This window comes from Melospiza melodia, chromosome 2 (genome assembly GCF_035770615.1).
Source record: "Melospiza melodia melodia isolate bMelMel2 chromosome 2, bMelMel2.pri, whole genome shotgun sequence".
Taxonomy (NCBI): Eukaryota; Metazoa; Chordata; class Aves; order Passeriformes; family Passerellidae; genus Melospiza; species Melospiza melodia.
The window spans coordinates 75,493,570-75,511,004 of NC_086195.1; the positions used below are offsets into that span (position 1 = coordinate 75,493,570).

A 17,435-nucleotide genomic window follows, 5' to 3' on the forward strand; every position below is an offset into this window, starting at 1 on the left:
TGAATTCATGGCTGTTGCAATACGAAAGCTTAGAAAGAAAAGGAATTATCCATGAGGTTTTGGTTTGGTTTCTTTTGTTTGGTTTTGTTTGTTTGTTTGTTTGTTTGGGTTTGTTTTTTTTTGAAGAAGGATATGTTTGTTTTTGTTGTGTTTGCTTGTTTCTTTGTTGGGGGAGTGGTAGTAATATGCAACGGTAGCTTCCAAGGTGATGCTTAACACAGAAATCTTGGCTAAATTCCATTTGCATGTGCACCAAACCAGGCTTTGGACTTTCAGACTGTAACATTCTCAATTTTTTGTCCTAAAATTTCCTCTTCTGTCAAGGAAAGAAAAATTCTGGCTGCTTCTTGAAAATATTGCATTTCACTACTCTAAAATGTATTAAAGGAAGGGCAGCCAATTTACACGGAAATCTCTGCAAGAAATTAAACTTTCACCAATAAAGGGCTTGCAACTACTATTAGCACATTTTCTTGCAATGTTAAATTAAATTATCTTCTGAAGAATAAACAAATGAGGAAATTTTGGCACCACCACCTACTAAGAGCTATTCTAAGGTTTCCTCTAATTGTTTCTAAACTCAGAAATGACAAGGTGTCTGAACAGTATACATGGGTAGATTTTATATTAGATCACTTATTTGAATCTATGAAGAAACCTGAAATGCTCTAGTTGTGAGCTACTGTGATTCTAAATATTTACTGTGATTTTCCTTTAAATATCAGGAAAATAATCTCCATGGAAAATAATGAAGACAATAGTCACACGGAGAGGACTATTTAAAAAAGCCAGACAGGAGATATGCCCTCATGCTTTGTCACTAATACTGCAGAAGGTTTTACATTATGGTATCCTGGGCTTCAAATTAAATGTCAAATTCAATTTGCCACTCAAAACATGAAGTGTGTGACTGCCCTTAGAGGGGTAACCTGACAGCACAATTTCATAATTGGTGTGCGCCCTAATGCTGAGTTAAAATACAAGAAGAAATGTTATTTGACTGCACTCATATCTTACTATGTTTAAAAATAAACAATCCATCTCTAGATAGGCTAAAATATATTTGGTTTAAATTTGAGTCCTTAGTAAATTTTGCTGGCTTTGCTTAAAATCTGTGGAAAAAGAATGTTGAATACCATATAACAGCAGATAGAAACCTCCCTGACGGGATCATGCCAGCAGTTATGTCTTTATGTCTCTGACATTTAGCTTGCAATAAAATGTGATTTGTGAAAGAAAATGAAGAGGTGCTTATTCCACTTAGAGTACTTTATTTTTTTTCTTCCTATTCAGACAAGCCTGTGTTCTAATAACGAGATTTCAAATCCACTTTAATATCCTATCATTATATCTTAGTGAACTATCTGCCATATAAGTAATAATAATGAAGTATGTTTAAATATAAAAAAGCATCCTTAAGCATCTGGACACTTTTAGTACTGGTTGTAATTAGAAACATAAGAATAATGTGCAATTAAATATGCTTGTAAAAAAACCAGATACATCTCTGTAGTACCAATCAATTTGTTGCATCATTAATATTCTTCAGTATGCCAGTTTAAAAATGCATTTTACTGTTCCAAATAGAAAATAGCTAAGAACAAAATGATTAACATTTAAACAACCACAATCAATACAGAACAACAACTGAGTGTTTTAGGTGTTTTCTCCTAATTAATTTTGTTTTTACAGATGCATGTTCAAATTCTGCATCTTTATCTGCTCCTCTAACATATATGTTCCAAAGATAATGTCCTTTTATTGTATATTATACTCTTTGTTGTCATGAGATGAGGCAACTATTAATTGTAATGAGATAGTTTATTGCAACAATTGAAGTCAAAAATAGTATTTTTTTTATTTTTGTCCGTCTGAACAGATTGAATTTAATTAGATGTATTGTTTAAAAAACATGCTCAGTTTTTTTTTAAATACACATAGTGTTAAGACTTCCTAAAGTGTCTAAAGTGACTTCTGTCCCTTAAGTTTAGGAAATATCTAGCCTCCCTGGAACTGAAGATGTAGAGGCAGTTTTATGGTTGTATTCAACTTGAAGGCCTTTTCATGGAAACATAGAGTCATAGAAATGTTTGGGTTGGAAGGGTTGCTAAAGATTTCCAACCTTCCTGCCATGAACTTCTCTCTTGACCAGGTTGGTCACAGCCCCACCCAACCTGGCCTTGAGCATTCCCAGGGGTGGAGCATCCACAACTTCTCTGGGAACCAAAAGGATTTCCAGGCTAAATGAGTCTGTGATTCTGTGATAAGATGGATCTTTACAGCTATTTCATGATAGATCACAATAAAATAGAATATTTGACTAAAAATGGTCTTGTTATCTAAACCTGGGGGCTGAACTAGTGTGAAATCTGCAACAGTGACTACACAGGTAGTAACTCAGAACTCATAAATACCATGTCAAGATAAGTTCTTTTTTTTAATACAACTGCAATTTTTCTAATTTATGGATATGCATTGAGGCAGACTTGTACCACATATGCACTGACAGATTGCTCACACACACTCATTTTGCACACAAACCTCTCTGTGTCTCCCGTCCGCTCTACACATGAAACAGCCTCTTGCACTCAGCACATGCAGCCTGCATCCTTCTCAGACAGCCTGACAGCATCACATAAAGCCCAGAGGTAGGAGCCAAGCAGAGTATTGATGGATCTTTTCCTTAACGTGTTTTTGGGACCCTGCCTTGCACTTCCGTATAAAGTGCATAGGATCTCACATCTTCAGCACAGAAAGGGTACTGATTCTTTACCTGCATAGTATTAAGCACCCTGGTGCACAATATGCTGTTATGGCACAGCTGATTTGGTGATTTGATGTCTGGAAGAGAGCACAGAGATGAGTTGAATTTATAGGTCCGTGGAGAAATTGTGGCCACCACTTCAGAGCAGTACACACAATCTCCAGGGCTTTAGCCTTGTAGAGAAATGAGTGAGGATCCTCTTACATGTTATTAAAATGCAAAATCTCATTAGTCTGGCAGCTGCATTAAGTGGAAGGCTTATGCTGGGCCCATTTATGCTGGCTGATGTGCTAGATGCAGTAGTAGTTAAGAATATTTGTTTAACTGCAGTCATTTTCCCTCTTGGCAGTAGTTGGCTGCTGCAGAACAAAGGTCAAGATAAGCTGCTCTTTATATGTTAGAGGTGGTTCTACCAAGTGCAGCAGAGAGACAAAATAACAGCAGTGTCCTGCTGGTCCTCTCATTGTCCTTAACCCCTTGCTTGGCAGAGAAAGAACATTTCCAGATGTGATTACACTGGCACATATTACAATCTCCCAGAGGAATTTGGAAATAAACAAGTGGGCCTGAAAAACATAGCATAAGAATATGCCTTTTTCCTTGTGATTTTTCATTGCAAATAAATCAATAATACAAAATCAAAATACTAATACAAAGAGTGCATATTAAGAGCAGGTTACTAACATGACCTACAATTCTATAGTTTTTCCCTGAACTTCTCAATTTCTCTGAGGCATCTGTTACTCTTAATATTAAGAGCTTAAATAAATTTCCTGAATAATTAAAGGGAGATACCAAGAACAGATTATCATAGATGAAGAGTGATTTTATTGTCATTCAACTGAGATTGGGAGTTAAATGACCAGTAGAGTTTTTCACATGTGGTGGAAACTTCCATATACACAGGAAAAAAGACAAGTTAAGACTGTTATCACTCAGCTTTAGCCATCTGAAAGTTAATTGAATAATTTAAGCTGTCTAGGTTTCTGCTGCAATCAGGTTTCCATCAGAGTTAGCAAAAAGAATGAGGTTGTTCATCTCACTTCAAAATAACTGTCAAAAATCTTTGAATTAATTTTCCTTCTGGTTTTCTATTCCTCTTCATTTACTAACAAGAGAGCTTACAGACTTCATTTCCAAAGTGTCAAATTATACACAATTTTCTTCTTTATTCTTTTTTTCCTGTTAGATATTAATAATATTGGCAGAACTAAAAACAAAAAATAAGAAAAATTGAAGAGTGTGTAATGACAGCTTGAGAGACTTTGAGAAATGACTGGTCATAAAGTTCACACAAGAAACCAAACAGCTTAACTGTGGTGTTTGTGAAAAAATTTTTGTTATTTCCAGCCCAGGCTTCAAGAAATCTCAAAATCATGCTGTTGAGTGAATCCATGTTGCATTTACAATCCTAAGTGAGAGAGCAATGCTTTTTAACCTGCTTTATCCCCAGCAGCTGCTTGTTCTCTGAAATGTGAGCTGAATTTTAGAAGCTGTCAGTCTGATTGGCAAATAGAAGGAAAAATCCACAACAGATCTAATTCCACTCCTTCCCTTCTCAGGAGGCCTCTTCCAACAGGTATTTTATTCACCAGAGAACAAGGGCATGCCTTGTGGTGGGAGCAGCTTCTCGAAGCTGCCCCAATGCCTGAAAGTAGACAGGAGTTCATGGTTTTAACTCTTCTCAGCACCCCATACTTCAAGGTATATCCCAAGTAATTTGACTGCCTGAGCAGTACTCTAGTTTTTTCAAGCTTTATTCATATGAATGTTACCAAACAGAGCACCTCAGTACTGCTGGTTTAGAGAAGCTGAGGACTCTTTCTGCCATCTTCACTTGAGCACACAAAGGCATTTCAGGTCTGCTTTGCAGTAAGAATGTCAAAGAGGATCTAGTTTCTATAACAAATAGCACTGAACAATCCCTCATATAATTCTGCATAAACCAGTTCTTGGTCAAGTGATGTTGTAACTCTCCTCTAGACATATTAGTGGTTGATTTGGTAAAAAAAAATAATATTAGACACAATGCAAATGCAGTCAACTGGTTGAAATGTTGGAAAGGGAGACGTTCTGCATCTTACATACAAACATTCTATTTTAAATATGTATATGCAAATATATTCTAATACTATAAAATAATCAATATTTAATACAATATTAGTACAATATTAAGTTTTTATTGTATGGGTGTTGTGCACAGCATTCCAAACAGGTTTGATTCATCTGAATAATTTAGATGGACTAATATGTATTTTGAGATACTTATTCAGTGCTAACAATCAAATATTTTGGTTTGTTTTTTAGAGTGACAGTTCAGATGTTCATTCACCAGTATTGAAATTGTGATTGATCATTATTTCAGAAAAAGTTATTTGATTCTTTTGTAGAATAGCATTCTCTGCTTCTTGCTAGACCTGAACTGGTATCTTTGAAAATTCATTACTATCATGAATAAAACAACAACAACAAAACACAAAAAAAACAAAAAAAAAAACCCAAAAAAAAAAAAAAAAACAAAAAAACAAAAAACAAAAAAAACCTTATAAAAAATTAATTTAGATGTTAGATGTTGAAAGTCTTGGTTGCTCACCAAAAGAAACCTGACAAAGAAAGCTGAAAGCTTCCACTGCAGAATAAACTTTTAATATTATTATCAGTAAATTGAGTGTTCATAAACAACTCTGAAATTTTTTATTTAACTGCTCAGTCTTGATCTCTATTAAATTTCCTTTACAATAGTTTGAACAATTACTAAAGCTTGCGAATAAATGATCTTTCATTGGGGTAGTAATCAATCCTACAAGATGCCTTGCTGTTTACATTAGCTTAATATAATTTCTTTTTCATTTTTCCTCTAACAAATTTCAGTGATATTTCATTGTATAAGTGTCTATAGCATGACTTTTATCAAATATTAACTTCATATGGTTTTAGTAAACTTATACCAATATAAAAACAGTATTGTCAAAAAGACTTTGTACTGAACAAATAAAACTTTTATTGAAAGCAAGCAGGGCCATGAACTCAGTTAAGATTATTTATATTCTGTATAACCACTGTCTGTAATAATTGTGGCCTGACTTTATATCTAACTATTCATTAGGGAGATATTTACAGACCAGCTCTTTTCAAAAATTTCCAGCCAAGCTACTTCCTCTATCCATTATGAGCTTTGTAATATTGGAGCCTTTGGTTTTCTAAAGCCTCTAATTCTCCGTGGACTCAGCATTAGAGGTCTGATCCTCATGGGAACGAGGAGGATAGGCTGAATTGTTGTCTGCAACAATTCCATTCATATCTTCCAAGCCCTGATTGCAGAAGAGGTTGTGCTGGGAAGCAGAGAGAGTTTGGTGCAGCTCAGAAGGCTTTAAAGTCTAGAAGTATTTTAATCTCTGTCTTCAGGCAGACCTCTGTCTTCTTCCAGGACTATAACAAGCCTTTTAACAGAAAGCCTAGTCACTAGTACTTAGCTTGTTGCATTTATTGATCTCATAGCTTTGTCACCCTAAGTAAGGTATATTGTTAGCAGTTTCATTGCACCTTATGCCAGCATCCTCCACTTACTAAATGTGATGAAAGGATTTCCTAATAGTACTACCTGAAACAATCCAAGTATATTTGTTCTGCACAGCATATGCTCTTCTTTTTCTGTTTGGATGTATGGGTGGGAATGGCTCAGTTTCTAATTCTTTTTAGTCCCTGCTTTTGCAACTCTGTCTAGAACATCAGAATTGCATATCGCTGGTGTTATTTCTTCATTACCTGTTTGTATGTTCCTTTTTTGAAAGGAAAGGGAAAATGAAATAATTTGAACATTCTTCTAATATATATTGATATAGGAAAAAATATTACAGCGAAAACTTTTATTTTTTGTGACAAGTCACAGCATTTCCTCTGAGAAGTACAGTCACTGTAGACACAAAGATTTGCTCCACTGCTTTGAGACAGGATGTGAATTTAAGCAGCCATCTCTTTCATGTCGCTACACATAAATGGATAAATATGCATATGATGGAAAAGGGAAATTAGCTAGTGATAACAGAAGAAATCATTTTGATATCAGTGTCACAGTATCTATGCTAAAGGCTTTGTTTTACAAGTATTTTAATTTAAAAAAGAACAGATCCTTGCATTGCATTTAAATTTATCCTACGTGCCAGAAAGCAAATATTAATGATAGTAGATGCTATTGTTACCTTTAGAAAAAGCACGATTTCACTGGATCTGGTTCAAGCCTCTTGCACATTAGGGTTAACAATACTGAATTAGTACTCTGTATTCGCAAAGTCTGCTAGGAGTCAGAACCACAGGAAAATATCCATCCTGTCACTACCAGCTAAAGCAATTCATTAAAACATACTGAATGATGAGGGCTTTAATAAGTTTTCTACAATTATTACACAGAATTAAAATAAATTGTAAAAGTAATTTGGCAGAAATCCTGGGGAAAACAAAGGACTGGGGTAGTACTGTGTGGAAATTGAAAACTGTTTCTAATTTTTGTGCTGGAAAAGACGTTAGATAAATTACTTGCTGCACATTATATGCATCTGTATTTTAGATCCCCATTTTATACAAATTTCTTTCAGGGAAAATTCATATCCTTGGTATTAAGAAAAAAATAATTTACTGAAACTCTGTTTATTGCAAAGAAACAAGAATAACAACAGGACAGAATTTAAAAAATCAAGAAATGTTAGAGAGTCCAACTTTAAATAAAAAATCTGACTGTAGTGCTTTGTCAATTCATGCTATTACGAGAAAGACATCTGTAAAAATAGTATATTCTAGACAGCTTAAATTTTCTTTTCTTGAAGAATGAAGCCAAAAAACCATTCTAAACCAGCCAGTTGGATTTTTGTGAGTCCTAATTTGTAACTGAGGAAAAAAATAGATAATGTTCAGCTGAAATTATTTTAAAGTCCTTTTAAGCAGCACCTTTTGTGGTTTGTTTTTTTTTTTTTTTTTTTTTTTTATTTAAAGTCTTCCTCATTTTGTGACAGTCAGGGTTGGGAAAGAAACAAAACAAAACAGAAAATTAACAAAATTTTCAAACCAAGAACAACTGAATACTGCTGGTGTATGTGCTCTTAAACTACTTTTAAAATAAGGCAATTTTAAGTGGAAGATTCTTCTTGTAAGTATAACAGAATGTTAATTTGGGTTTTTTTCAGCAATAAGACCCTTTTTTCCCCTTCTTTTTCTTTAGTAAGAAAGAAGATGCTCCTCTTAATGGATTTAGTTCAGCTTTGATCTTTATGCTATAAGCATAAAGGAATTCTTCAATCACGCACATGTCTAAGGGTGAGAGCTCAGTTATTGGAAAGATAGGTGGCAACCACTGATAGTAAACCCAGGAGTACATCCCTTCATTAAATCTAGAACAGAAATTTGACTATCTGCACATCTTTATTAAATACAGCATTTTCATCCTCCTGCCCATGTCATTTCCTACACAGCACCTTTGTCATTATCCCACATGCCCCGTGGCAGCCCTACACATGCAGAATCAATGTCTTTGTCATCTGCATGATTGGTACTCCCCAACCCCAGATGTTCAACAACCCTACTATGTTGGTATGCATTTCATTCATCCATATGCCAAGTACATTTTTAGCCAACTATCCTTCAAGCAACAAGAAATATAGAAAAATAGTTAGAGATGCAAAATCCTTTCCTTATGAAAATAATCAGGATTTCTATGCAGATTTTTTAAAAACTATGCAGTGACATATTTTGTCTTTGCTTGTTTGCTGCCAATTATTCTACAGAGATCAGCCAATGTATTTATACAACAAATATCCAAATAGGAAGGCCAGTGTCCAACATCCAGGACTTAAATTAGATTATCTCTCTAGAGTGCTTTGGTTTTACATTTTCATATCCCTGTGTAACAGGTCTGAAGTATGTATTATATTGATAGGTACAGGTTACACAGGGTTGTCACATAAAAGTTACTATAGCTATTCAGCTATAGGCTCTTTATCCCACTCAACTTGTGATAACTCTGATGTTTTCAATGACACATTAATTAAAAAAATCTTATTTTTCACAGAAAGTTTAAAACCATTCTGTTTCAAAATTTCTGAGGGAATTTAAAATCTTGTCTTTCAAGAATACAAAGAGAAATGTGTATAAATCTGTCTTTTATTTTAATATTACCACTGTTTGGCTCCAGTTCTTCTTCATCCTGTTTTTTGTTCTACTAATCACAACTTTTATTATTATTATTTTAACAGTCTAATCCAATAGGCACAGCAATACCTAGTAATAAAAACAGCAACAGCCTCACTCTGTAATGTTTGAAAATTTGGTGTATGTTTCCCTGTTGATGTTAGAGAAAAATCACTAAGTTAAAATAATTTCTGTGTTTCACTGGTTTAAAAGCAGCTGAAAAGATGTTAGGAAAATAATAAGAAGAAAAAGTAATAAAGTTGGGGGCAGGGGGAGAAATCTCTGCTTTACTCTTTTTAACGGATATGGCCATGAGGGAAAAATTTAAATTTTAATGAAAATACTTATTTCCCAAAGGCCTGGCCAACAAAGAATGCTGAATGAGATAATTCACTAACCAAAGGAACACAATGACTGAAAAGCAGATTATCACTGAAGTGAAAAACAAAGGCAGAAGACATTAATAATTAATTGAGGAGGTTTCCTGTAGAGGTTTACCTGAGTTACAAGCTCTATGTGGAAAGTCACTCGTCTACCAGATTGTTGGGCTCTCTTTCAGGGTTGCTTATACCTATGTGTATGTCCAGTATTAAGTTTCCCTGGTCTGAGTTACCTGAAAGGAAGTAAAAACCCAAAATGGGATTTTTTTATCTGTGTCAAAAAGCATATCTTCTGTGCTGTTTAAATGAAAGCTGACAAGCTACACCTTTATATTGTTGCAGGAATAACTGCCAGCAACATAAAGAGATGTCATCTTGTGCTCACACAGTGTGTCTCTCTATATATGATGGAAAGACTGTCAGAACTGGTTACAACTAGAGATGCTCAGAGAACAGTTGAAATGGAATAATCCAGCAGGAACCTATTTTTACATTATGATTTATATTTTTATTTTTAGCAAGTGTGTAGAGCTTTGCTTCTGTTCTCTTACTGTCAGGGTTCTAACAGAGAATAGGACACCCAAAGCAGCAAATATGGCATGTAACTAAGCTGGTTATAATATGAAGGAGTCCTATTATTCCCAAAAGGGGTTGGATAGGGGAACAAAAGAAGTTCTCCCTTGTCTCATAATTATGTCACATGTCATTGCTCTTTTAGTTATAAATCACAGCCTCTACTGATTGAAGATTCCTTGGACTCCAATAAGAGGATCTCAGAATCCTTCTGAATAGATATGACTAATTATATATAGAAAATTATGTTTGCAACTTGATGCTTTTCAAGTCAAAGACCAGAAGTACACATATTTCCATACAAAAGCAGCTGAAATTTCTCATATTTTGGACTGACTTTTCAGACATTTGAATGCAAAATTTCTTGGATTCCAATGTGGTAAAGTTGCTGACATTGTTAAAGTGACAGCTAAGAAGACTGATCAAAGACTAAGCTAAAATTTATGTTCATGTCATGGGACAGATAGGAATCAAAAATATGAGGAAGAGTAGGAGATGAGTATGAACAACATATTTTGTAAAAGTGCTGATTTTTTCAAAGGTATTCATAGATTATTCATACACTAAGTTGTATCTGGAATCTATTTCAATCCAGTTTGCAAGTAGTAAAAACACCTGGATTTTCCTAAAACATTTTAAAAATTGTTTATACTAAATATACCAACATATTAATTTCAGGAAAATTATCACCTAATGGTTTGAGTTGAAAGGGAAGTATGCAGGTACCTACTTCAAAGCTTCTTCCAAAGCAGATTCACCTGCACAGGATTGTGTCCAGGAGGGTCTTGAATATCCCCAGAGAAGGAGACTCTACAACCTCTCTGAGCAGCCTGTTCCAGTGCTCTGCCACCACTCTCAGTCTTCCCTCACAACAGAGATGCTTCAAACCCCTCATCATCTTCATTGCCTTCAGATGAACCCTCTTCAGTACTTGCTTGTTTTCCCTGTACTGAGGAGCCCAGACTTGGACACAGCACTCCAGATGTGCCTCACCAGGGCTGAGTAGAGGGGCAGTATCACCCCTCCTCTACCTGCTGGCTCTTTCTAATGCACCCCAGGATCCCTCTGGCCTTCTTGGACACACTCCTGATTCATGGACAGCTTGTTGTACAACAGAACCTCCAGGTTCTTCTCCGCAGAGCTGCTCTCCAGCAGGTCAGATCCCAGCCTGTGCTGGGGTTATTCCTCTACGGGTGCAACACGCTGCATTTGCCCTCGTGGACCTTCAGACAGTTCCTCTCTGCCCATCTCTCCAACATGTTGAGGCCCTTTTGGAGGGCTGTACAGACCTTTGGGGTATCAGCCACTCCTCCCAGTTCTGTATCATCAGTAAATTCCTGAGGGTTGCCTTCAGCCAGGGTCACTGATTAATAAGCTGAAGACAACTGGACCCAGTACCGATCCATGGGAAGCACTGTGAGCCACAGGCTCTAACTAGACTCTGCACCACTGCTCACAACACTCTGATCTCTGCCCTCCAGCCAAGTCTCACTCCACCTCACTGTCCACTCATTTAACCCACACTTCCACATAAGCTTTTTGAAACACTTCATATCAGAAATCAAGATAATTTAAGGAAAATAAGAACACATGTTGGGCCATGTGCTTTGAAAATATTTTCTGTGAAAGATATGTGTACTATCTTCTAATCTTGGTTTTTTGGAAATTCAAAGCTTCAAAGCACATGTAGTTTTAAAGTTATATTCATGTCATATATATGCATATATGCAGAGCACTGCCACAGACATTTGAGCTATTAACATTGTTAACTGCTGGAGCAAGATCCCTCTGAGTCTGAGTCAGAGGGATAGAGAGTCCTTTGGAACTAGATTTTTAATTGCATTAGGAGAAGCTTTGTCTCTTTAATTGTTTGTCACATTATTGAGAGATATTTTTAATTTTCCTAACAGAGATCTGTCTTTCTCCCAATAGGCTAAGCTTTAATTAAGAAACGTCAACGTTGCTAACAACTGCACAAAGAGGGACGGAGAGACCTTTGTGACCAAGGATGTGGTTGTCATGGAAACTCTTGCTGTTTCTGTCACTCACTGGCTGTCTTTCAGGTAAATCAAAACAAAAAACAAGAAAACTTTCCTTATCGTTTTAAGACTCTTAACTGCAAACAGAAATAGGAAGATGTAGAAGCATGCTGGAGAAGATGAACATCATTATGAAAACTGTTTTCCTGAGTGTGATGACCACCCTTAAGGGAAGGAAGCCCATAAGATTCAAAAATGCTCATTGGTTGAATAAAATGACAGAAGTGAGAGAGTCTGCAAAGAATCATGGAGTATTATTGGTAAATTATACAATTGGCATGAAAATTGGTATGTTAGTCCCTGACCTGCTGTGTAGGCACATGGCAGTGGGGTTCAGACAAAAGTGTAGGGTAAAGGGAAAAGAGTGATTAAGCCCAATGAAGTGGGTCTTGGATCAAGAGGACAGGATGGGAGGGAAAGGAGAAATTATAGAGGTTCATTAAAAAGGCAGAGATTAATTAAAGAAAGGAAAAGAGAAAAAGGGAGAACAAGAAAGAGGAAAAAGAAAAGTAAAAAAGGGTACACCAACCCTCACTGCAGCATCACTCCGGATGATCGGGATGCCCATCCCGGTCTCAGTGCCAACCCAGTTAAGGGGATGCCCATCCTGTTTTCAGTGTCAACCCAGGTGACAAGCAGCAATCCAGCTGCATCAGTGTGGCTGATGGGATGTCCAGGGTCCGAGGGTCACTGCCTGGACTTGGAGCTGGGTACTTTTTTTGTGGAAAATCTTGTTTAGGTCCCAGTCTCACCTTATAGTCTATTTCCTCTTTCTGCCATTCATTCCTGCACTCAGATGTACTGCATTGTGGTTCTTTCTCACAGAAAAGTGCTGCCTGTCTCCACCTGGCCCCTCTTCTGCAGTCAAAACTTGTTCTTTCTCAGAGGTTGCTAGTCCAAATAGTCCTTGGTTATTACCAAAATTTCATGTCTGTTATTACTAAAAGTTCTTGCTTGGCTTCACAGCTCTATTGATATTTTAGGCACATTAGCCAAGTATTTTCTGAAAATGGAGAGCTCAAAAAAAACTTCACTTTGGACCACTGTTTATAAGGTCAATAGACAGTGGTCTTCAGTACTCATCAGCCCCTCATAACTTGAAAGGGTCTCACTTACGATCACTTTTTATAAGTTTGCAAGAAAGTGGATTTTAGTCATAGTAGTATTCTATCCTGGATGCAATTCAAGTTGGTAACTTTCTTTGAAGGTTCAGCAACAGAAATATTATTCCATTTGGGTTTTTCAGCCAAGAAAAATATGTTTTAAAGGCTACTCTTTTAAAAAATCTGCTGCTCTTCTACTTCCTGGAAATAGACAGTGTTTCTGACAAGCTGGAAAGGGGCTTAGTCCAGGTGCAATTCTTCAAGGCCAAAGCCTAAGGAACATTTCTCAGTCCATATTGGGACCTAAGGGTGGGTGGGAACGTAACTAAAGTCACCTTCTCTGGGGCTCTACACTGAGTGATGAAACTGTAAAGATTTAGATTAAGATATTGACAAATGCTGTCCTTGTATTAAGACGTGATTATTGCATCTCAGCAGTTACTAAGCTACTCTTTTCCCAAATTCTTCCAAAATTCATTGGGTTTGTGTCATCACAAGATGAAATTTAAAAGTCTGATTAGTAACAATAAAGTTATATTTGACACAGTAATTTGATAATGGAAAGTGCCCATGGATGTCAACGTGTATGGTTTGCATGCATACATGAGAGTCTAATTTAATCTGGTTTCTTTCTTGTAGCTTCATTGTGTTATCTAAGTCTGTTGATTTTGGACAGGGAAATTTCTTTTTTCTTTGTGCTGGACTATCAGCCACATTGTAAATATTAGTTTGCATTATAAATGTTTGTATTTTGGTGATTCCAATAGTAGTAATACCTTACAACCGCCACCTATTAATGTAATTTAATTTTTTAACATTGATATTTATATTTTTATTGCTACAAATTGCAAGGAATTTGATGCAAAATTCAGAAGGATGTCAGAAATTTAAATATAGGATTTCTTTCTAAGAATTATTTCTTTTATCTTGAAATCTTTGATTTAAATGTTAACATCTGGCAGAAGGTATTTATCTGTGAAACTAATGTACCTGAGCCTGCAGTTGGTTTCACATAGCTAATATCTCGTTACTCTCAACTGCTGTTAGAGAAAATATCTGTAGAGTTTGCTCCAGATAGATTTGCCTAACTCTGTATGACACATCAATACGTTTCAAAATTTGTGAGACACATGTCATATGCTGACAATTCTGTATCCTAAAATTGGATACACAGGAACAAGCTTCAGGTGTTTGCCACAGGCATTGCTTAGGCACCTACATTCAAACAACATCTTGCAAAGACTTAAAAGCATTAGCAGTGACTAATTCTAATATAGCATAAAAGTGTGTAACTACTTGGGAATTTAAACTGAAAGTCAATATTTACAGAAGAATTTTATTTTAATTACATTATACCCTGAAAACTCTTGCCAGTCATTCAGCACCACATTTAAAATTGGCTGTTCCTCTCATCTGTTAATTTTTTACTTATATCTGATGGTTTCTAAAGCATTCATTTTTTAAAATTTCATTCTAATTTGTGATTCTTTAGGGTTTTTAAATCTTTATTCCATATTAATGTAGTAGATTTAACTTCTGTAAGAAATATTTTTAACTGCAGTTCTTGTTTTCACATATTGTTGAATATAATGTGATAACATACATTTTTCACATGCATAAGGTAACATTTTAATCACTTCATGTGCAGTAATAATTATTCATTGTTTAGTTTTATGCTATATGAGCTGAAATTAACAAAATTTTAAAAAAATTGGATTTGAAGTTATTTTAACAAGATCATCTGTACAACTAGCAATTTACTGTCTCCATAACTATAATATTTGATTACATCATCCTGCATTTGGAAATGTTTTTACATTGTGGCACTCATTAAAATATGATTTCAACTGCAAATAGTTCATTCCTACAGCTGATGCAATTCAAGGCAGCCTAGTAAGTTTGATGCCTGAATGCACTGTTAACAACAGAGCAATAGATATTGATGGTGCTCCACGAAGAGAGTTCATTCAATTTCTGTTCTTCTAGACTGTGTTAAAATTCAGTACTTACTTGTCCATTTAGTCATCATATCATGGGATCACTCCTAGCAGCAGGCAGTGTTTGGAAGAGAGTTCTGCACTGTGGTATTGATTTTGCAGTGGTAAGGGAAAGAATCCAAGAGAAGAGATGACCTCTCTAGTTTGTGTTGATCCCATTTTTATATCATTTATGTCTTAAAACTGACTCTGTTATTTTGGGTTGTACTTAAGCATGAATGTATAGAAGTGTGCTTAGGCTATATGGAAAATAATATTTGAATGGAGAAAAATGTATTTTTCTGAACATGAGAATGAGGACTAAATTATGTATCTTACTCTGGTTTAAGGCAAAGGTAGTCAAGGAGTACAGCTCACAGTTATACATTTAAATTGTCAAAAATTTAACTTCTATGAAATATTGATAATTAACAGATAAAAGAAGATCTCAAGATTGAAATGTTCTTTCTTATCTGTAATACTACCCTTCAAGCCAAAATGGAATTGAAGAAGAATTAAGCTGTTGTTTTTGACCTAGGGACTGCCTCACTACTGAATTGACAGTTGGAATAAAAATGTTGATTTTTGGAGGGTTTTGGGGGGATTTTTTTCTTTTCTGTTTCTTCCTCCTATAAAGATTTCCTGTAGAGAAAGACAGCATGCTACAAAAGAATAGTTTACTATGGGGGAAACTGTAAATATGAAATTCAGAGTAACTTTTTAAAATCTGATTTGATTACAGGAATACATAAAGTACAGGGCTGCTTAGTTTAAATTTAATCTAAGTTCATTAGAATTAGTCTGGGTGTATACTCCCAGGGTCCTCTTGTCCTGGTTCCCCATAATCACTTTAGAGTTGGCTTTTATGCATGTACTAAAGGCTATTTATTTTTGGTTCACTCTAGGAACAGAGTGAGTGAAAAAGCAGAGAACCTTTTCTTTGTCTAGGCTTGTTAAAGTTTTCTTGCACTGAATTCTCAGAGAAGTTGGAAATGCATATTACTGAAAGGTTTTTCTTTAAAACAGAACCCCCTGACCATTTAATGAGACAAGTAGATCTCTTGGAAGTATTTTTATAACAGAAAAAAATGAGGTCAGATTATCATCTCATGATTTATAGAAAAATTAAGATAGTGGATTTTATTTGCAGATGTAAGATACTTAAAAAAGCTAGCTTGAGAATAGGACTCCTGTCATTCCTTTTAATAATTATTGCTGCCTGTTACAAGATGTTTCAAATTTAAATATATGCTAAAAGTTGCATAATAGAGTGAAAACTATTTATAGAGTTCTAATTCTATTTTAATCTAACACATATTCTGTATGCCTTTTTGTTCCCCTGCCCATTTATCTACTTCTGTAATATTACCTTCTGCATGTTAATTGGGTCAAAGTGAGACTCATTTTCTCTGTAAGACTGTATAATTCATGGCATCAATAAAATTATGGGTATAATGAAAGTAGCAAGAGTTCACAAGATAGAGGCAGTACCTCTGAGACCCTGCGGTCACTGCTCATAGCATTGAGTGGGTAAACATTTGTCCTTAAAACTCATCTCTATGCACCATTCATTCCTTTCCACATAAAACACTCTTACTACTAAGAAATGACTGCCTCAATATAGAGGTTTTTTTCCCTGTATCCCTCATTATGGTGTTCAAAGTTAGAATCAGCAGGACTTTTTCTGAGCAGTTGTTTGCTAGAACATAATATGGATGGAGACTTACAAAAATGCTCTTAAGTAAAAGAGCACAAGCAAACACACGTCCTGTAATAGTTTTGACCTGCAGCTGGCATGGATTTGAGGTGCTTCCTGTCTTTTTCGTGCCCATCCCTCTCCATCTGGCTGCTTGGGGGCTTTTAGGAATTGTCTCTATCATTTGCACTTATCAGCTTCCAAAACACATCACAAACCTGCTCAATATGTAACTTTCAGAACTACAGCAGCCATGGACAGGATTAAAATTCATAGCCTAAGGTTCACAAATTCATTAACCAAAGTATATAAATATGCATACCACTCTGAGTTCCAGGACAATTTCTCATTTTTATTCTTCCATTTTTTAGACAATGTCCTTCCCAATTCAGCGGACAGCATGTGAAAAGCTGCTACTCTGTCATATGAGTGATGAACACATGAATGACCAGTGTTTATCACTGATAAATCTATGCAGTTACCCACAGTACCCTGCCCCCGACTCCTGGCCCTGCACTGATGGCAGTATAGGAAATACCATGCAGCTTTGTCACCTTTGATAGCTGAGCATAAAATCCTGGAGACAGAGCTCTCGATAAGTATTAGTGCCTGGGGACTTTCCCATTCACAGACTTCAGAGTAAAAATGGGAGAGATAACACACCTAAACCTTCTACTGCTCATCCTGACGTACTGCATTTGCAAAGGGTGCAAGGCAAGAAAACAGC

The 17,435-nt window shown here is 35.7% G+C and overlaps 1 protein-coding gene across 4 annotated transcripts in view; it reads left to right on the top strand.

Annotated features, from left to right (window-relative positions):
* CNTN5 (contactin 5) overlaps positions 1–17,435 on the top strand; it is a 611,453-nt gene that overhangs the window by 284,459 nt on the left and 309,559 nt on the right. For all 4 annotated transcript variants that reach the window (XM_063148896.1, XM_063148898.1, XM_063148895.1 and 1 more), the window contains one exon: positions 11,827–11,957. In XM_063148896.1, coding sequence (XP_063004966.1) covers positions 11,903–11,957 — 55 coding nt within the window. In that variant the 5' untranslated portion in view covers positions 11,827–11,902. The remainder of the gene's footprint in view (positions 1–11,826; positions 11,958–17,435) is intronic.